The sequence below is a fragment of the Mustela lutreola genome, chromosome 12 (assembly GCF_030435805.1).
Source record: "Mustela lutreola isolate mMusLut2 chromosome 12, mMusLut2.pri, whole genome shotgun sequence".
NCBI classification, from domain to species: domain Eukaryota; kingdom Metazoa; phylum Chordata; class Mammalia; order Carnivora; family Mustelidae; genus Mustela; species Mustela lutreola.
In genome coordinates, this window is record NC_081301.1 from 61,721,391 (window position 1) to 61,744,368 (window position 22,978).

Here is a 22,978-nt window from a genome sequence, read left to right on the forward strand (position 1 = left end):
ACTGTTTATTGATTTTTATGATTTTATGACTTTTAAAATCTTGATTATAGAAAAAAAAATTTTTCACCCTTGAACAAAAATACTCATTTCTAGTTCCCAATATTTTCAAAAGTGAAAAACTTGAACTTATCCACTGTGAACTTACTAACAAATTTTAAAACAATCATCTCACAGGCTGCCTGGGTGGCTCTGCATGGAGCCCACTTAAGATTCTTTCAGTGGGGGTGGGGGGGAGGTGCCTGGGTGGGTCAGTGGGTTAAAGCCTCTGATTCAGCTCAGGTCATGATCCCAGGGTCCTGGGATCGAGCCAGAAATCCTGCTTCCTCCTCTCTCTCTGCCTGCCTTTCTGCCTACTTGTGATCTCTGTCAAATAAATAAATAAAATCTTTAAAAAAAAAAAAAAGATTCTTTCTCAGGGATCCCTCTCCCTTTGCCCTACCCTTCCTGCTCACTCACTCTGTCTTAAAATAAATAAATAAATAATAAAAACAAAACAAAAAACTCCCAATTTATTACATAAATAATAAATATTATAAGCAGTTTAATGAGGAAATTTAAGGATGTTAAAAATAAAGTGATCATTTCATGTTTTAAGTAAAAATGATGTTGTTAAGACCTACATTTGCTATGTTTACTAGCTCAATATATATTAAGTATAAGTTAATTTTTACTAAAATAATTTTTCTCATTTTACTTAACACCACACTTGGTTGCATTTAATGCCATTGATAACACATGCAAAACTTAATTGGATCCAATATAACTAGGCAATTTTCTAAAAGAAAATGCAACCATATATCCTGTTCCCTAAGGCACTGTTAAGAAATTATTCCAACTGAATTGGGAAGATAAAATTTTAGCATAACTCAGTAACAATCATCCAATTTATTTATACACTGGCCACTTCTTACCTGTTTTTAATCCCAGTTTACATCACCAAATATACCCAGAAAAGGGGAAAAAAATCTGTATATGCCCCAGATAAGATGGTCATGTCCCAAGTCATACACATGTCCCATGTCATACACACATACACACACATATGTACACACATACGTGCTTGCATACATGTGATGGATATATGCCTGGCACAAATGGCTGAACACAGATGGGTATATACATTGAGATTCACTTTTCTGAAAATTGGCATCCAAGTTAAAGCTCATTAATCTGAGGTTCAATCATATATTCAAAGAAAATATAAACCTATATATAAATTATAAATATACACATAAGTATAAACATACATATAAGGATAAAAATATATTAGACATAGTCTTTCAGTTAGTCCACACAACAGCTCTGTGAGAAAATCACACGGCTATCTTCTTCTTACTGTAAAGTCATCTTCTAAAGGGATACTTGTGAAACTTCTCGAGGCTAATCACCAGAAAGATTTTCTGCATACATTACACATATAACAAAAATTCTTTAAATTGGACCCATGACCATAAGGCACTAAGTGTGTCCCCTTGATGCAAGGGGTGTAAAATGACGATTACAGGTGTGCTCTCCACTGTCTTCCAAACTACCTTCTACAGTGTGCTAAGAGTCATCTCTGCAAACTGCAGTGAATCGTGACAAAGTCCTGGACCTTCAATGGCTGACTGTAACCTGAAGGACAGAAGCCAAACTTCTCTGAAGGGCACACAGGCCTGCTGCAATCTTGGCAACTTTTCTGATGTCCCTATCAAACTTGCTCTTTGGCTTTAACAAATCACTTGAAGTTCTTTCCGGTGCCCTTGCTACTTCACACCTCTACTATTTTCCATCCCCGATTTCTTGGCTTTACATGCCCTCAATCTTGTCTACTCAACAAAAACACACATTCCGGGCTCCTAAGTGGCTCAGTTGGTTAATCAACTGCCTTCAGCTCAGGTCATGATCCCAGAGTCCTGATATCAAGTCCCACATCCAGCTCCCAGCTCCATGGGGAGTCTGCTTCTCCCTCTGACCTTCTCTTCTCTCATACTCTCTCTCTCTCTTTCTCTCAAATAAATAAATTAAACACACACACACACACACCTTCTTCCAAGCTCAGCTTGAGCCACCCCCAAGGAGAGCTTCCCCCTCCCTCTTTTGTTGCCTCACCCATCGGAATACAAGCCTCCACCATGGCGCTCAGAATTTAATTTTTTTTTACCTTTTTTGCCTCCCTCCTCTCCTCTCAACTAGACTACTATCATAACTGAACTCTGCCTGGATCTCTCCGGGTAGCTAAAGTGTTCAAAACACTATCATATAATAAGAACCTTAATTCCTTACTACCTGGCTTTCAAGGACACCCCCCCCATAGATACACACACAAACAATCTAGACTTAGCCTTAAGTATCAACAGTGTGCTTTCAGTAGACTAGACTATGAATTATTCTGTTACTCACTCCTCACCTCAAAATAGGCCCCTCCATTATAATTCAAATCCCAAACCTACAAGCCCAAATTGCACCTCCTTGAAGCTTTCATTGACCATTATAAATCTTAGCAATCTCACCCTTCTCTTTCTCCCAGTACCTTTCTGTTATGTTTTTCATGTAGTATTTACCATCTACTACTTTCCAAAGCTAGATGTTGTTCAGTGTGCATAAATCTGAGTTCTCTGCGGGAGAGAGCTTAACACAATCCAGAAATTGAATTACCTTTTTAACATACCTTGTATAGTACCCAGTTAATAGCCAGGCACTTTACTATCTACCACGATTGCTTGGTTATACAGCTAATACTTAATTCTTTGAAGATATGAAAGTGGATTGCCCTTCTTTGTATTCTTTGAAACCCACCAAATAAGATGCCTCCAGTACATACTGGTTTGGTGAAATTATTAATTGTTCATTTAACCTTTAGGACAGTGTTTTTGTTTCAGATATAATGAATACTGCCAACAATTCTGCTGATATTTAGAAACTATGAATCACTAATGAACTATGAACACACTAATTAGATATTTACAGGGTAATGTTTTATTTAAAACCAAAAGCTTTTATGAATTCAACAACAACAACAAAAAAGATCTAATTTGAAAGCCAAGGTAAACGTTAACAATCCCTCCGAGCACATCTTTTGGTGGTTTACTCAAAGAAGAGACCTAAAATGATGTTTTCCTGATAGGTGTAATACAAACACTACCTTGAATGAATAATATTTTTCAAAATGTAATAGATCCATTTCTCTGATACAGGTTTTCTATATGAAGTGGTCCACTGTATTTCTCTTTTCAAGATATGCTCAGTCCCTAAGTCCATTAGAAGCTCATTTACCAGCACTTCTCAAAAGGAAATTCCTACTTTTTAGATCACTCCCTGAAAGTCTCCATAATTTGGTGGGGAGTGGGTGCATCGCTAGGGCTGCCACTAATATGCTTAGAAATAAATGTTCTCAGCTTCCCCCACCCCCTCCACCCACACCTCTGTCACTGGGCTGTCTGACATAGGCAGCTGCCTGAGTCCCTCTGTCACTCTACTTAACGGGGTGCTGCTGGTGCCTCCTGCTGGCTCAGCTTCAACCTACCCTGTAACATCCAGGGCAGTCTTACCAGTCCAGAGCACAGAGAGCAGAACCTCTTCCAGGCCCATGCCATGTTCAAGTAAATCAGTCCTGAAAAAGGGCTGCTCTTTACTCCCTTCCCTTAACTGAGACTGTGTGTGAAACAGCCCTTTCCTCCTCTTGTGTTTACATTTCTTCTTCTTGATGTTTCCTCTTGCAGTCATCTCCCAAAAAGAATCAAGTTCACATTCCTAAGGACAGTTTTCTGACAGACGAGTCTAAACTGACCCTCCCCCACTTTTACCTGACTTGGTCTCTATTGTTACTAAGGGACTGAAAGCTCAGTGAAAAGATTAACTGACCAATAAATAGTGTAACATCATCACAGCTACCATTTATTGAACACCTACAATATACCAGACCTCGTGCTAAGATCTGTAATCCAAGTTCTACTACTACTACCTCCATTTTACTGATGAGGAAACCAAGGCTTAGAATTTACTTATGCAAGAAGGATAATACAGGTGGCACCCAACACCAGACCAATGTGGCTCCAAAGCCCAGGATGTGCTTTCCACCCCCTTATTGCATTCCTGTTTCCTCACCAATCACCACAAAGATGTCAACCGGAAGGAAGTGAAAGGGGCTAATAAGCACCCTTCTCCCCATAGACAATGATCACTGCAATCACTGGAGGGTAATCTAACTTTTGGAAGAAAAAGTCTTCTGCCTGCTGCTAACAGAACAAAGTTCCAATATTCACACAGAATACTTACTTCTCCCAGCTACTCTTCCTACCTTCATCCACTTTTAAAACTCACAATTGGAAAAAAAAAAAAAATCACTAACCTCTCCAGCTAAAATTACAGTGTGCATCAAGCAAAAGACAACAGCATTTTAAATAAAATGTAGATATGAAAAATAAAGCCAGTAAACCACTACTAAAGTTTCCCTTTGGTTCTTGTTACAAAAACTTGATGAATCAAAAAGTACCTATTTATATTTCACAAAACTCAGTATTTCTGAAGTGGTTAATCTACAATATGCTTTTTAATCAAGGCATATTTCTAACTGTGTCAAAAAGAAGTCTGAACAACTGTGGATTTTACATGTGTGATTATGTTAACATTTTTATATTACTAATGATGTTAACATGTTTTAATATTGTGCATTTATTAAAGTATATGCATTCATATTTTAAATTACAAAGTCTCATTAGTTAACTGCAGAAAATATAAGACTGCTTATATTCATTTCCAGTTCTTAAAAACAGATAGACGTGAGAGAAACAGGGATGCTATGGTAGGTGCCAGGCTCCCCCTTCCAGATGAGGCCCTCACTGCATTCTCCAAAGGAAGACTTCTCACCTCACCTCACACCCACTCAACATCATGTTCCCTCCCTGAAGATCCCTGAAGATCATGGCAGTGGTGGCCCATATACAATGAATGATACATACGTGAATATAAAAGCCTGATGCCCTTGCCTCAACCTGGAGCAATTCGGAAGGCCTTGCCAGCTCCAGCTGCCTATGGGGTCTGCCCATGGCTCTACTGCAGTTTAACTTCCCCCCTCTGGCACACAAATCTGAGTTTCAGTGTGGGCTTCCTGAGCTACAATGAACATGTCTATAAGTATATGTCCCTTAAAGCTAGGCATCTAAAAGCATGGACTAATGAACAAGATATCTGAGCTGAGGCCTTACAAGACTAAACAAACAAAAAAAAAAAAACTCTGAGCAAAGGAATTCAGCCAGAGCTTAGCCCCACACTTATGGCTTCTTATGGCCTATTTCCTAAAGAACAATTAAATGAAAAAGAGAAACTCTACAAGCCACATCTGCAGACAGTCATAAGTCAGGAAACTGCAGGAAAAAAGAAATCCTAATGAGGAAATTTCATTGAATAACTGAGCATTAAAAATATAAGCAGCTCTTTTTAATCTGGAATTCAAAATACAGTTCAATATCCATATACATGTAAATTAATATCCACAGCAATCATAAAAACCAAGTTATTTTTTGTCTGAAATCATTATAAAACCTAGTAAAAACAGTAACTGCACAAAACTTGATTTTCAAGAAAGAATATATTTTGTGTTACTTAATCCACTGAACATTTTCTAAGATCTAAGTGTGTCTTACACATTACTAATGGGTTTTTTCCCCCTGAAATGAAAAAGATACTATGAATTATTAGTTGATACCAACTATAGGTAACATTAAAGAAGTCTTTGTTCCTTAATACTGATCTCTCCAAAATACTCAATAGATATCACAGTAAACAGTAAAGGGATTTTTCCAGGACTAGAGGATCAAATGACTGATTTTCAAACTGTTTTCCATACCCGTCCCTTGTCTCCTCCCCACCTCCCCCTTCCTGGACCCAGTGTTTCTTGATGAAAGTGCTTCAGGAAAAGAGTTACTGAGGGACAGTATCCTACCAAACACATTTCAGCCAGGTCAGCTCTTCCTTTATTTTCAGTTTTATATATTGACCTTCTAAAGAAATTTTCACTTACAGAAAGTCTAAAAACTTCTGTCCTTTCTTGAAAGGATTAGCATGGTTCCTGGCACATGAAAAAGGACTTCACTAAGGGGCATCTTGGTGGCTCAGTCAGTTAAGTGTCTGATTCTTGATTTCAGCTCAGGTCATGATCTCAGGGTCCTCGGATTGAGCCCCGCATCAGGCCCCACACTCAGAGGAGTCTGCTTGAGATTCTCTTCCTTCTGCTCCCCCCCAACCATGTGTGTGTGCTCACTCGCTCTCTCACTCTAATAAATAAATAAATCTTTAAAAAAAAAAAAAAAGAAAAAAAGGACTTCACTAAATGGAATGGAGTCAACCAAAACCAAAACATACTTCACCACCCTAGTCAAACCCTACTCCTTGAAAAATAAACTTACAAAGAATGAGTAAATTTGAGATCCTAGAAGTAGGACATAAATCTCTTTGCAAGCCTACCTGTAGATGTGCAATCTCACACACATATACACAGAGCCATCTTCCTATATGCTCAAATCAAAGAATAATTTTTGCAAAACAAATAACTAAGTAATATGTATTTTCTATAAAGCTCTATCTAAACAGTAAGATTAAAACAGTCTGAAAAGGAAGGAAGAAATATGGGGAAAAAAGATAAGCTAAGCAAAATAATTGGTGAACTATGACATTTGCCATGGTAATTTGTGAAACTAACAGGACTAATGCTTGTTTTCCATTAACTACAAAGTAAATACATTTGCATTAACCTTCTGATTTTTCCCTAAGAGTTATGGATTCGATTCAGCAATTTCTTTTCATTTGAAGGGGGCTCTCTGGTTCTTGTTAAGTGATGGTGGTGGCTTTACATGAAAGAATAGCAGCAAGTAAATAAGAGGCATCCCAGAGGAATTCACAAGCCCCTGCTATGCTTTCCAGGGGTATCAAGAGTACACAATATAAGTTTAGAGTTCCTGTGTGAGAACCCACACTTACCATTGGTTAGTAAAAAGGCATTACATCACATCAATTCAGGGAAAAGAGTGAGATTTGCTTTGAAAATCACAAACACTAGAGCTCACTGATGCTTCCTTTAGGGAACTCTGCTGAGCAGGGGTCTATGAGACTCCATGGATTGCAAGCATGTGGATGTGTGCCAGTATGGTGGTGTTTACTCTCAAGTCAGGCTCAGGTCTAAATAAACTATGATCCACTCTATCAATAAAAATTTTTGCTCTCACTTATCCTTGTATTTTCTTCTTTCTATACCCAGTAGCTGATTACAAAATGAATACCTTACTTCTTAACTATCTTCCCAATTTCTTAAAACTTTTGCAATAATATCTTAAAAACTATACATTCATATGCCTAAAAATAATCAGAAAAGCTTATGCAATTAATTTCACTAATAGTTGGTTAAGGTATTTATACAAATCTATTTTTCCTATTTAGAAAGTAGTAATAGTAATTAGTAATAGTAATTAAAACCAGAAAGAAACTACTTAATTCCAAGAGTATTTTCTCTATATAAACCATCAAAAGGATACAGCTTTTACCATTATCTAATTAGCCTTAATATTTGAAGTTAGAATATATTGAGTCTAAACTTACTATGTAGACAAGCAGGAGTTAGTACCATGGGTTGCTAATTCAATGCATCATTAAATATTATCAAGCTGTCCAATCCCTAAAGCCATGTTCTGCATTAGGTGTTTAAAGAAATAACCTCAATAAGAAATTCCTCAGTAAGACTGTTTATTTAACAAATATTGAGTACCTACTATGCGCTACAATCATGCCAGATACCGTGCCAGGTATGGGAGATACGCGAGTGAACTAGAGAACTGAATTCTAAAAGTCAACAATAATTGAATACTTATTTATTAGTAAACAGCATTTCCTCTATACAGGAAGAAAGGAAGAAGAAAAAGAGCAAGGGGTAAGACGGAGGGGAGTGAATGGAGAGAGGGAAATATTCAGAGAAAGGGTGAGACAAATACCCAATTAAGAGCACCTGATCCCTGGACTGAGCCATGCTTCTAGCTTATTCCAACCATATACACTAGCAGATATCCTTTTGCTTAAACTAGGTTTGTGTCATTTAGAACCAAGAATTCTTATTAATATATGATCTATGTGGTCTTAGATAGGACATGCAATATGTATTTAACTGAAATTTATGAAATATTATTGACTGAGCACTTATGATATATCAAGAGCTGTGGCACATGCTTTATACACTGTATTTTACTTCATCTACAAAACCTTAGAACCTTCGGAGTGTTTTAGGAGAAGAAACTGAGGCATGGAGGTTATATAATAACTGCCCAGGTCACATGCTCAGTAAAAAGTAATGTCAGAACTCAAAACACAAGACTCAGGTACAAAAACCTCTTGCTCTTCATACAATACTGAACAAATGATCTAATGAAAAAGCATCAAACTAAGTTTAAACTATTTATCCTGAATAATCTGATACTTCTTAATGCTACATGGTACTTTTATAAAACCTCACAGTTGAATAAAATTTAACAAAGTCCAAAATACTACAGCCCATTCTTAATTTTTCTAAAAACATCCAGGAGAAAACTTCTTGCCTGATTTTAGACATTTTCATAGCTTAAGACAAGTCCTCTCAAATATGACCTCATTCTCTAGAGAGTAAGTCTGGAAGTCTCTTATTCACTGTGTTTGGACACAGGATTTGAGGAACCATCTAAATTCTACATCTCCCAGCAATTAACCACTATCACATATGACATTTGAAAGGGAGAATTATATTTCATTTAGCCTTGAAAACCCTACTGTATTATATAGAGATATATCTTGCCAAGTTCAGGCTTAGTCATTACTAAGACCTAAAAATGATTTTCGTAAGGTTATTAAAATAATAGTAATTGGAAATATTTGTATAGTACTTTACAGTTTACATCGCACTTTTACAGAAAATATATCCCTGGACCCTCCTAGAAGTTCTATAAGGAGAGAGAGAATAAATCATGCCTCCATTCAGCAGTTAAAGAAATTCATGATGAAAAAAGTAGTTATTTGCCCAAGTCATTCAGCCGGTAAGTGACAGACTGAGATTTTAAAACAGGCCTTCTGGCTCCAAAGTCAATGTCCATTCCAAGAAAATAAATACTTTACCAATGACTGCTAAAGCACTTTTCCATCTGCTTATTTAAAGCATTCTTTCTCCCCTAAACCTTTATGCCAGAAATATTTAAATAAATCATCATCTCCTCTAAAGTCTCTTCACTACAACCCTGGTTCATGCACACTTACTCAGCAAAATCTGCCACACTCAGTGCCCAGAAAAGTATGTCTCAAGGCTTCTACCTGGATCTGTGCATCTGCAGCTACTCAGAAATCCCAGGAAAATGAGTGTTCTTAATTAACTATACTTTGGACAAAAATCTTTATAAAATGTTCTATATATTTCCTTGTTTGCCCTTAAACAAACTGTTGCAAAACAACACTCTCCTGATACAATCAAGAATTATGTACAGAGCCTCGGTCCTATAGCCAGGCCTTATGGTAAGTGCTGATGATTCAAAGGCAGACACAGACCCCAACTTCAGGGCAGCACAGGAAACTGTGAGGAGGTAGTCAAAAGCACCTGGTGCAAAAACAAATATCTTAAAGTAAGGGCAGCAGATAGTCCAGAAAGCCTCTGGGCAAAAAAGAAGAGATATGCAGGCAGAGAACACTGTAAACATGGAATTAAGGAGGAAATCTTAGGCAATTTTGCAACAATCACATCCAAAAGCTGATGGCTTAAGGGAAGAATTGAAGAAGTCAAAATTCAACACCAGCCTATAAGGCCTGAAGGAAAAGACACATTGCTAGGTTCAGAGAGGTCAAGCACGGATGAGAGCACCCCCGGAGAAAAGTAAACACAACTATCCCACATACAACTCAATAAGAAGAAGATAGCAGAAAACAAAACCAGTGCTCGTACATGCATGCACACAGAGAACCTTATGTCACCTCCTCATCTTCTCATTTCCTAGATAGGATAAGCCCTGAGCTGGGCTCCTTGCTCAGTGTGGAGTCAACAGGAGATTATCTCCCTCTCCCTCTCCCTCTCCCTCTTCCTCCCCTTCTGCTCCTCTTACCCCCAACCACCCCAACACCTCTCTAAAATAAATAAAATCCTTCAAAATAAACAAACAAAGGAGTATAGTTATCTGTCCAAAGCCACAAACGTTAGTAGTAGAATAAGGAATAGAGCCCAGATTGCTGTCCCTTGAATCTAAGCTCTGCCAACAGACACTGCCTACCTCCCATATTTATATAAATTTGTACTGCTTCTACTACCTTTCAAAGCTCACTTAAAATATATCATGATGAGTACTAAAATGAATTTTAGTGATAAAACAATTTAACTCAAAATTATTTATGCTGAACTAATATAATCTTTCATAAATCTACTTGGAAATATCCTTAGAGTCATTTATATCATTCTTTTCTACAGTAGTTATCTTAGAAAGTGGAATGTAGATTAGTGGTCATAACTCACTGCTGGGTTTTATTATTTTATCATTATAAATAATGGTCAAGGTTAAAGATAACAGTGACATTATAAATCTACCTTTAATGCATATAATGAAGTCTATATGTCTATAGTAACTAATAGAGTAATTACAGAAAATATAGATGCTAGCAGAAAGAAATTCTTTGAAAATGGGCATAATTATTCTCATTCATGAACAGTGGTACTCTTTCACAAAGCCACAAGACTCTAGAATCAGTTTTCTCCCTGACCAGAATACTCTCCCCTAAGTGATCTTTAGGAGATAACATAATTCTGTTCAGGAAGTACGGCGGAAAGGATCATCTTTCTTGATAAGAAAGCAGAGATATCATCAAAACTCCTCTAATAGTGGAGGGTGGGGGAATAAAATAAACTCCTCTAATACTAAAATTTCAAATTATTGTCCTGGGCATTCTCATTAGCTAACATCTAAAACACCTCCAGAAAAATTTTGTTACTAACTTTTCCGATTTCTTAAAGAAAATAAAGTATATAGTTGCCTATACACTAAATTTTACCAACATGGGTTGGATTTACCCATTTCATTTAATTTTGTTCACACTGAAAGTGAATATCAGAAAGAGCATGGAGGTAATTATGCGGCTGAGAGACTGCCCAGGTGCCTAGGAATTGCTTAAAATATTTATCTAAGTCTCTCAAAGTTAAGTCCCAAAAGTACTAAAGGATGACATTCCAACAGATGTTATGGTGGTGTTGAAGAAACATGACAAAGACCCACATGGCCTTAAGCATGTGCTCAAAACTGGCCCTCAGTAAACACCTATGTAATGAATAGTCCCATCATACCAGTCTATCACAAAGGCCTCTCTGGGTCCTAGACCACCTATTAAAAATGTTTTATTTAAAATATTTAAAATTTTTATTTATTCCATTTAGAGAGCAGATTGCTCAGGATTTATGAAATGAAACACGCAAGTAAAACACCTTTAATATATGTTTAACAGCCTCCCCCTTTTTTTATATCATAAAACTCCATAAGAAATCAGAACTGCCTGGATTTTTCTTGTATGCCCTAGGAACTTTGCTCTTCTACCTAAAACTTGCCTTCCAACTAAATGTCATTTGTAATTATTAGGAACTTTTGCTATATTTGAATTTTTTTTTTTTTTAAGATTTTATTTATTTATTTATTTGTCAGAGAGAGAGCGAGCGAAAGCGAGCACAGGCAGAGTGGAAGGCAGAGTCAGAGGGAGAAGCAGGCTCCCCGTGGAGCAAGGAGCCCGATGTGGGACTCGATCCCAGGACGCTGGGATCATGACCTGAGCCGAAGGCAGCTGCTTAACCAACTGAGCCACCCAGGCGTCCCTATATTTGAATTTTTTGAAGAAAATTTACAACTTCATACTCAACACATGAAAAAAACCTCAAGGGCAAGTGATAATGGCAAAATGGAGGTAGAAATTATCCCCAAATTACTGCATCTCAATACCTAATCAACAGGAGAACTTGGAAAGAGGCCATTATCTTTAGGAGGCAGGAAAGCTACTGGGTTGACACAAGCACCTGAAGAGCAACCTATCATGTTCACATCCATTGAAAACATCATCTTTCCTGTATTGGTCAAGGTCATATCTCATATGCTTCTGTCTGTGTTCTCCTGCATATATGTGTATTATAGAAAACAGAATTGATATTTAAATTTCCCTAAAACTAAAACCCACAAAAACAAGTTCAAAACAGGAAACTGGCTAACCACAAAGGATCCCAGGATAACTGACAAACTAGCAATTATGTATGTGTACCAGCAAGTACAGAAGAATATACTACATGATGTATTTTACAAAGCCACACATCTTTAAGTCATTGCTCAGAAAGACATGTGAAGAGGCTCACAAACACAGGAAACTGCAAGTTAAGAACACATATTAACAATAACATTCTTTTCCCCTGCCCATCACCCAAAGAGCAAGAGCAGGCCTCTTGATTGATCCCTCCTTTCCTACTCTTATCATTTATTTAGAAGAAGCTGGACCAGAATATCATTACTGTTACCTAATACCCAACATCAATGAAGTCACCTTTCACTCTTAACTATTTCCAGCATACCTTCCAACAAATGCTCAGAGAAGTAAAAATGCCTAACAAATTCTTTTATCAATCCATGCCCCACAAAATGATCTGCAAGCCACTTTAGATACACCAGTCACCACTAGCTTTACAGTTTTGAGCAAAAGCATGGGCAAAACAGAACACAATCAATTATTACACTCAAAAACTTTCAATTCACATAAATCTGAATTCACCAGATAAGGGAAGAAAATCCTCTTCAGTAGGTTCATATTGCCCAAATTTCAAAACTCTTAAGCAAATGAATATTAAACATGTAACTTGCCAAGACTTGGGCTCTCCAAAGTGGAGATAATTAATGCTGTAGAGGTCCATATCCTCGGTGTGCCACGCGAATGTGGTTTTCCACATGCCAAAATAGAGATAAGGGGTATTTACACCCTCTATAGAAATACCGCACTCTTCCTCAACCACATCCAAGACTGTATTTAGGCGAGCTATGTTCCATTCATCCACACCCTGGAACCAGGAGAGAGAAAAAAAAAAAATCAAACATTAATAAGCTAATAAAGATAACATTTACTAATCAAACTGTCATGTGACAAAATTATCACACTGTGTATTTTAATTCACTGAGAAATGAAAAATAGAGAAATCATTATTCAGGTGATATATCAATTATTAATTATCCAAGATTATTACTGGCATAATGTAGCTCTATATGAACATAAGTATGAAAGTATAGCAAAAAAACTTCCTGATCCAAATGCAAGTATAAATTAAATCCCCACCCCTCATCTGTTGTTTGTAAAAAAAATCACTGATTCAAAGAATATGATTTGAAGTGAGCTTTTCCATGTTTGGCACACAAGCCTTTTATTTGAGAAAGGAGGTAGCGTTTTCCTTTTTAATTTATTTGTACATTATTTTAGAAGTCATGTTCAATATCAGACATTATCTCAAGATACCAATGGCAAAATATTTCTTTTGGGCTCCCACTCTCATCCCTATTCATTTCATTTTAGCATGTGATACATCATTTCCTAAAAATTCCACCTCTAATTATGGGGAAAACTCAGAGATTTTTCTTCTAAACCAGAGATTTTTGTGCTTTTACTGTTCCTTCAACTAAATATTAACTTCTTACGTTGATGGGAAGTTTTAAACACAGAACAAATGATTAAAAAATAGTTATCCAAACTTTAATAAAATTGCTGGGAAAATCTAGTTTTACAGCAATAATGGTGATGATAGAAAGAAAAGGATAGAATCACTGATACTAGGAAAAGATTCTGGTTTTATTATAACTTACCAATTACTCAATTATAACTCATAACTGCTTAAGATCTTTAAAAAACTGTGTATTTTTCCTTTTATAAGAAATACATGCCTTTCTCATAATGAAACATAAACATTAGGGATTGGGCCCATTCGATGCAATCATGAGGAAACTGCAATCCCTTTAAATCTAATTTAGTCTCCTCGTGGTGCTATTAAAGAAGTTTATTAAATGTGTTCCCTCTAGGGATGCCTGGGTGGCTCAGTTGGTTAAGCAGCTGCCTTCGGCTCAGGTCATGATCCCGGCGTCCTGGGATCGAGTCCCACATCGGGCTCCTTGCTCCGCAGGGAGCCTGCTTCTCCCTCTGACTCTGCCTTCCACTCTGTCTGCCTGTGCTTGCTCTCGCTCGCTCTCTCTGACAAATAAATAAAATCTTTAAAAAAAAAAAAAAAAAAAAAATGTGTTCCCTCTATACTGATAAGACCTTCTCCAATGACTACATAGACTACCACATCTAATATTTCCCTTATACACTAAAAACTTCCAGGGTTGTTCTGTTTTTATACAGGTCTGTAGACAATTCTCTAATCAGTGTACTAACTTTACTTCCTCATGCTTTGGGTTAGGAAAGTTATTGATGCAGCAGTTACTGAAGTTCTGCCTCAGGTGACATAATTAAAAGTCCCAGGGAAGATAATTTAATTCCCAAATTCCCCTAAGCAGCCACTCTATCTACAACTTAAACCCCACAGTGGGAAGTGTGCATTTAGAAATTGGTCAAAGTATCTATTTAGAGAAGATCCTAGATTCCAACTTATGAGACCTCATAAAAATTAAATCAGATTCTATAAAATGTTTTATCACACTCTATTTATAGTGATGCAGTCTCTCAACTCTAGTCCAATCAGACCTCAGTCCAATCACTCTAATAATAGAGTCCAATTTGAAAGTCATTACTGAGGCAATGAATCTAAAGTAATAAATGAGCACCATATAAGAGGAATCATTTTAAAACTGAATGAGCTTGAAAATTTAAGAACAAACTATTCCTCTGAAATTCCTAAGATTATTTTCTTTATTTCTAACTGATATTATCTTTCAGGAATAACTGAAGCTAAATCCTTTGACATCCCTTGACCTGCAGCTCTAAGGGGAAGAAAGTGAAGAAGAAAGAATACTGAAAGAAGACCTAGATTATAGCCCCAGCTCTGCCACTGACCAGGGCAAAAATCACTGAGACTTTCTGTGCTTTCAGTCTGACTTCATGAAAACATGAGAGCTACAGCATCTTCCTCAAGTTGTTCAGAGTACTGAATATACTAACAGACACAAAATCTTTGGAAAATAACACCTACTATTTCTTAGAACCTATGAAATAGACATCTCCACTATTCTCTAATAAGTCTGACTAGAAAGCCTCCCCAAACAATGAGATAAGTGATAATAAAGTCCTGTGAAATTCTTTCCATTAATGGTTCTTTCCATAAATGGGCAAGTAACATATTTGCAGTACTTTCTTCTGGACAGAGCCATAGTTGCCATGATGCTGAAATTCAATTTATTTTATTAAAACAAAAAGTCATAATATTTCAACTAAAGAGGTTATATTAAGAGTAACTGACATAACACAGACTAAGAATAAATCTTACTGCTTCAAAATTCCTTCTCCAATTTGTGTCCTCTACTACTGATTGAACTACCTAACAGCTACCAAGGACAGACTCTGCTCAAACACTGAGAGTCCAGGTTGTCCTCAGAGAGTTAGAAAAGCAGTACACCAGGGCGCCTGGGTGGCTCAGCGGGTTAAGGCCTCTGCCTTCAGCTCAGATCATGATCCGAGGGTCCTGGGATCAAGCCCCACATCGGGCTCTCTGCTCAGCGGGGAGCCTGCTTTCTCCTCTCTCTCTGCCTGCCTCTCTGCCTACCTGTGATCTCTGTCTGTCAAATAAATAAATAAAATCTATTAAAAAAAAAAAAAAGAAAAGGAGTACACCTAGTTTGTCATTTAGACAAACTGTTATACCATACTCTACTCCATTACACTACACATACCTACATTCTATACCTATTCAAAACAATCCTGTAAAATATGTAACATTATACCCAAATGAGCAAATGGAAAAACTAATACTCCTAGCTAGTAGTAGGTGGCAAAGATAAACCTAAATTTGCTTCCTGACCTAAACTCCATGCTTTCAGTTCTGATCATCTTAAAATAAAACGTGTCATCCTCTTCTCGCAGCCTCCTCAACAAAGATCCAAGGAGCTAAAATTTAGGACAGGCAAACCCATAAAGTCCCCAAATTCTTCCTACCCACACGGAGAGACATCCTACACACACACTGGCAAAGCTTAAAATGCAAGCCTGCTTCACTTTTGTGGAGGTAGTAACAGAACTCATTTAGTGTAAAAGCAATCTCAAAAGACATTAGCTATAAACAAGCCCCACATGACAGAACGGGATTTGTCAAACTATTCAAAGTTTACAGCCACTGAGTCTGAGCAGAAAGTCTGCACACCAGCCCAAGTTCATAGTCAAAGCCTTTTCTCAGATTCCATCCCCTCAAATAAAGCTCTCCCACATATCTTTCAAGAGATGCTTGAGCATCTGTTTTGTCCCACTCCCTTCACTCCAATCACCCATTTGGCATTCTGGGCCTGTCCCGCTCCATTTGTCTATTTACCCTGTATCTGTCAGGTTTTCTGCTCACAATTGGCCCATGATTTGTGCAGATACACATAACTGAGAAGTTTATGAAGGATTTCTCCTTTCAATCTCTGTATCTTCCACCTATCAGGAATCTGATGGCAGTTTGAAAGAACTCTTAAGTCTTCATTACCATAACCAGAGCCAGGTGCTGTCTGAAGACCAGGCTTTGGATTTCACAGTGGGAGTAACATCAGAACAGGAACAATACATTTATATATCTCCAGAAAGACAGTACCAAGTTTGAGTTCCTGGCCCTTGTGCTCTGGGCCTGTGTCCCTGAAATAGGCCATAGCCGGGGCAATAAGCAACCTCTCCTCAGGACTGTGCACATCTGTGACTCCCCCTACAGTGACTGCACTCAGTCACTAGAAGACTGAAGGATGACATAGCATCAACATATCATGTTAGAAACCTCACCAATAATAAGCCATTCCCACCTAACACAGAGAAATAATGAAAAGCTCATAGAAAACCAGTTTTTTCCCAAAATATTTCCAATGGGACATTAGTCCTACCAGCAGATATAGTCAAACTTTGGCTTCTATTTCTCCTCCTCTTAGAGAGTCATAGAGCTGATAGGTACTCCAAAGCATGTGAGAGGTCCTTTATAAGAAAGTCTGTTTAACTCTGCCTAACTCCAAATTTACCAAATAACCCTTAACCATGGAATCTTGTTTATCTAATACATAAAAATTCCATAAAATCATGCTGTGTAGGGAGTGCCTGGGTGGCTCAGTGGGTTAAGGCCTCTGCCTTCGGCTCAGGTCATGGTCTCGGCGTCCTGGAATCAAACCCTGCATCGGGCTTCCCACCCCCCACCCCTGCCTACTTGTGATCTCTGTCTGTTAAATAAATAAATTTTAAAAAAAATCATGCTGTGTGGGACAGCACATTCAGGGAAGGATTATAGTAAACTGCTCCTTAAATGTCACAGCCCAAAGAACTCAGTAGTAAAAGAGAAAATAATTTGAGCCACAACTGCGATGGCATTTTAGACCCCAGGGTATGTGATGGGTGGCTGGAATATGGTTCCATCTATTGTCATAACACGCATATGTAATTTGATTGTGCCACCTAAAAATACATAGAGAGAATGTAAATTTAATGCATTTAAAACCTTCCCAAAAAGGTATTTCTAAATGAAGACAAAGAGATTAAAACTAGGAAGGGAAGACAGAAGACATGACCAAATTTTTAAAACTATCAAACATACTGATGACCAGAGAACGGGGTTTTAAAAAAAAAAAAAAAAAAAAAGGCATATAAAAAGGAAGGCACAGGGCACCCGGATGGCTCAGTCAATTAAGCATCTATCTGCCTTTAGCTCAGTTCATGATCTCAGGGTGCTGGGATCGAGCCTGTCATCTGGCTCCCTGCTAAACAAGGAGTCTGCTTCTCCTTCTGCCTATCTCTGCCCCCAACCCACTTCTGCTCTCTTTCTCTCTCTCAAATAAAATCTTTTTTTTTTTTTTTTTTTTTTTTTTTATTTCTGAGAGAGAGAGAGGGAGCACAAATACAGGGAAGGGCCGAGGGAGAAGCAAATTCCTGCTAAGCAGGCAGACCCATGCAGGACTCCATCCCAGGACCCTGGGATAATGACTTGAGCCCAAGGCAGATGCTTAACCAACTGAGCCACCAAGGCAAACCTCAAATAAATAAAATCTTTAGGAAAGAAAAATAAAGGCACATCCACCAAAGCCTACATAAAGGTTGTTCTAAAACAAAAGACAAATTAGTAAACTTATGAAAATCAAGGTTACACACTCTTTTTCTGCCCTCACTCAGCAAATAGCAAAATGGAATAAAGAATTTCTATCTCAAAGAATGACGCGATCTCAGAAAAGCAACATGCTGCACATGGGTCAAAAGCTCTCTAATCAAATGCTGGCTCCAGCACTTAGCAGGGTTATAGGATCTGATGGCTTCTCAATGGTCATTTGTAGCAGAGCAGCCAGCTGGGCCCTGACAAGACTGTGACCACTTTGAAACAGCCATAGTAAAGGTCCAGTGTTTAATGGAACTATTTTCAAAAATTATATCCTTGTTCAACAGAAGTGGGGTCCTAAGACTTCCCAAAAATACATAAATCCAGACTTGCCTACCTTACAGGAAAACTGCAAAGGTAAGATTACAAAATACATATGAAACTTTTTTTTTTTTTTAATTTCCTTTCTAACTAAATTTTTCTTTCAGAAACATGGGAAGGGGTTTCAGTACCACAGCTTGTTAGAGTGGTATTCCCGGGGTTCAGGGCCCACCTCACCTCAAAGATAATTGTCGCAGCATGTTCCAAAGAGCACAGCAAGAAGTGAAGAGCTATGTGATAAAGCAGGAGTTACAAATTCAGGTGCTCAAAGAGCACAGCAGGTAACATCAGTGAGTGAAGCAGCCAGGTGTAAGTCAAAGCGGGATAGGGAAGACCATTTGGAGACTTTACTCATTTCCCAAATGGGGAGACCTACCCATTTGGAGACATCTACTACCCTTTCTAACAAGGACAGCCATTACTCAACTCCTGTCTATTGCTGTCACTAGAAAAGCTGCCAGATCTTCTGACGAGCCCCAAATCCAAATGTTATGGGATATGAACCAACTTTTAAATACAAAATAAATACATCTGTGGCCACTTCTGCAAAAATACAGTAGGTATTAAAGAGTTCACACTTATTGCAATAATTTATATGTGATGACAAGAAGAAAGAAGTTTTGGATATAGGCTATACATACAAAGTTAGTGACTGTGAGCTTGGGACAGAGACACTGCTCTGATTTTTAAAACTAATCATACATTTGCCCTCAACTCTCCAGTAACCAGAGTGAGATTGTGCAAGTGGCATGACAGGAATCTACTCTCCATAAACACATCGTCCTCCCATTCCATCACTGTGTAGAAATCCAATACGCTAATGAACAGAAAGACACAAAGTAAAATGGGAAAATGTAAAGCCTGAGTAATTATGAAAACTGAATAACCAACTGCAGATAAGTGGAAAGAAGCACATAGGTTTAGACAAAACAGTCCTGAACAAAGCTATTTAACTTCTTCAGACAAGCCTCTGTGAAGCAATAGCCAGGATAAGAGTGAAAAGAGGGCAGAAGAAAGCTGTGCAAGAAATAAGCCACACCAACACACCTGCCAAGTGACAGGCAGTGACAACATGCATACCTGCCAAGTGACAATTCTGTGAGCTGTACTGCACCAAGGTCAACCTGACTATACATTCTGCTTTGTCCACAAAGTAGAAGAGTTAAAATCACTTGCCTGTAAGTATGAAAAATTGCTACAATATCAACAACAATTATGTGAAAAAAGCCCTGGATGACCACTGAAACACTTCCAACTGAAGACTCAAACCAATGAAGAATTTCTTCACTCTATTTTACCTATGGTTGGCTATAGAACAATAACTGATAAATTGACACACTCACTATTATTAATTATATTTTTATGGCACCTTTCATACAGTAGGAGAGTCTATATGGTTCTTGTTTTCCAAAATTAGTTCTAAACACTAACCTGCCAATCTCTCACTTAGGCTTTCTACATCTTCATTGTCGTCACTCCATTATATTCTATCCTCAACACTGTCAAGATCCAAACACATGCTTCTCTCCCCACCCCCCATCTCCTACCATCATTTTAGCACCTTCAATGCTGAAGGTGCTACTTTCCAAACAATGTCATGAGCCCTCAATCTCATGCCCATGCACATGCCCAGTTCTGAAACAAAGTGATATATGCAAAAAATCTTTTAAAAAATTAGTAAACAAACTTTAAACAAAAAGAAAAATAACATTTTCTTTATATCTGATATCCACAAAAAACACTAGTGCAAGTATTTGGCAATTATTTTATTAATGCAGAGACCTAAAATGCACTGAGATAATCTCCATGCTAGCAAAGCACCCTCGTTTTACAGATGGAGGTAAGAAGCTCTGCAAGTTAACAGCAATTTAACTCTTTGTTTGAAAATTAGAGCCGTCTCCTCAGTAGCGAATACACTGTCTGTCCAGCAAATCAGAATTCTTTGTAATCAATCCCTTCAGAAATACTGGAGTTGGTTCCATTTTTAAACTCAGTATTATAATATGGTATTTCTCATTAGCACATAATATGTACTATGCAGTATTTTTTAAAATTTTTAGGTATTTTTACCTAAACCGATTAGACAAAAATACTAATTTTTAAGTATTTTTTTAAAAGATTATGTTTTCCTTTGACTTTTACCATTCCTTTTAATGACCCTGTCATAGCGAAGCCAACACCTAACAAAAGACCATGCACCAATCTCCACTAATTCACTGGGAACGTAGAGCTAGGCTAATGTAAATTACTGCCACTAATTCACATGCCTTTAACAAGCCCTTAAAGTCTTAAAGGTAACGCACACAGAGAAAGAAAAATAAAACTTGGTCAGTGCTTTAAAGACTTCAAAATTCAATCCATTTTACACTGTGTGAAAACTATACCCTTCCATAACTAAAATGAAAGCTCTGGTCCACATTTTAAAATAAACTGAGGATTTCCTACAGATCTTTACACAGTTAGAATAAAATTAGACCCACATAAAATTCATTTTGCTTCAAAGTTCAGTACAACATGTAACATGATAGTCCTTTTTGTTTCTTTCTTTCCATAAAAATATCTCACATTCTCTGAACTTTCTAGTTAAAAAAGTTAAGAACAGAACTACCCTATGATCTAGCAATTGCCTTCTAGGTATTTACCCAATATAAAAATACTAATTCAAAGGCATCCATGCACCCTGACCTTTAGAGAAGGGTTATTACAATAGTCAAATTATGGAAACAGCCCAAGTGTCCATCAAGTAATGAATGGATAAAAGAAGATGTGGTATGGGGTGCCTGGGTGGCTCAGTCAGTTCAGTGTCTGCTTTCAGCCCATGTCATCATCCCAGGGTCCTGGGATCAAGTCCCACATGGGGCTCTCTGCTCCTCGGAGAACCTGCTTCTCCCTCTGCCTGCCACTTGTGCTCTCTCTCTCTCTCTCTGACAAATAAATAAATAAAATCCTTAAAAAACAAGAAGAAGACGACAATGACGTGGTATATATATATAAAGGGATATTACTCAGCCATAAAAAAGAATGAAATCTTGCCATTTGCAATGACATGAATGGGATTAATGAGCATAGTGCTAAGTGAAACAAGTCAGTCAAAGACAAATACCACATGATTCTCTCATATGTGGAATTTAAGAAACAAAACAAATGAGCAAATGGAGGGGAAAAAAGAGAGAGAGAGAGAGAGAGGCACACCAAAAAAACAACAACAACAACAAAACTCTTAACTACAGAGAACAAACAGATGGTTACCAGAGGAGAGGTGGGTAGGGAAATGGGTAAAAGAGATGAAGGGGATTAAGGAGTGCACTTGCTGTGATGAGCACCAGGTGTTGTATGGAAGTGTTGGCTCACTATATCGTACACCTGAAACTTATATTATGCTGTACATTAACTGGAATTTAAATAATTTTTTAAAATTTTTAAATAAAATAAAAATAAAACAGACCTCTTTTCCCTTTTACATTTTTATATACCAAAATACAATTTTATAGCAGTGCCTTTTCTTTCTAAAAATCTAGACAATAACCAACCTAGAACAAGTTTTCAAAGAAACAAAATTCTTCAACAAAAGTACCATAGAAAAAGACAAACTGTTCACCTTAAAAAGGTAATTATGAGTATGAAAAGAAGGACAGAAAAGAAAAAGATAGAACTGCCCAGTCAAATAAAAAAACTACAGAGAGCTTGGGATGCCTGCATGGAGTCTGGACTATTAAGGGTTTCAAGTTATGTTAATGTGTCCCTGGTTCTAGGGAGAAGCAATCCCAGCCCTCCTGGGAGAAAAGCTCCCTCCATTTAGACCTATAAATTTTTCACAAATTAAGATCAAGTCAAAGCATATAACCAAAGATTGCCATACACACAGGGAGGCGAGGCAACACTGGACAAAGCTAGCTGACAAAGCATTTAGAACCATCCCCCAGCAAGGGCTGCTGACATTAGAATTACCAGAGAGACAAAAAAAAACATGATTTAAAGAAATAAAATACAGAATAACAAAAACAGGCTCATAAAATAAACTATTTAGAATAACCTGTCAGATCTGGAGGAAGGGGTGGACTTCTAGAAAGGAAATACATCATCATTAAATTAAAAACTCAATTAAAGGGTTAAATAAGAGTAGTTAACCAGAAGATAAAATTTAAGGCCTTACCATACAGTGCAATACAGAAGGATGAAGAGATAGAAAATCTGAAAGTGAAGCAATACTTAGAACAATAGTATGTCTCAGGAGAAATAAAAATTCTAAAACCAAATTAAATGAAAAAGGCTAATAAAAATCAATTACATTAAAATTAAAATCTTCATTCATTGAAGACACTGTAAATAAACCTACCTCTAAAAATTCTGATGTCAACTTTAGTTAACCTTAAATAT

The 22,978-nt window shown here is 37.4% G+C and overlaps 1 protein-coding gene across 12 annotated transcripts in view; it reads right to left on the bottom strand.

The window, feature by feature from the left end:
* The window catches only part of KDM4C (lysine demethylase 4C), a 521,081-nt gene that overhangs the window by 412,309 nt on the left and 85,794 nt on the right, over positions 1-22,978 (bottom strand). For 11 of the 12 annotated variants that reach the window (XM_059142108.1, XM_059142109.1, XM_059142111.1 and 8 more), the window contains one exon: positions 12,852-13,045. The exons of the other annotated variant lie outside the window; for it this stretch is intronic. In XM_059142108.1, the coding sequence (XP_058998091.1) occupies positions 12,852-13,045 (194 nt within the window). The remainder of the gene's footprint in view (positions 1-12,851; positions 13,046-22,978) is intronic. 12 annotated transcript variants of the gene reach the window in all.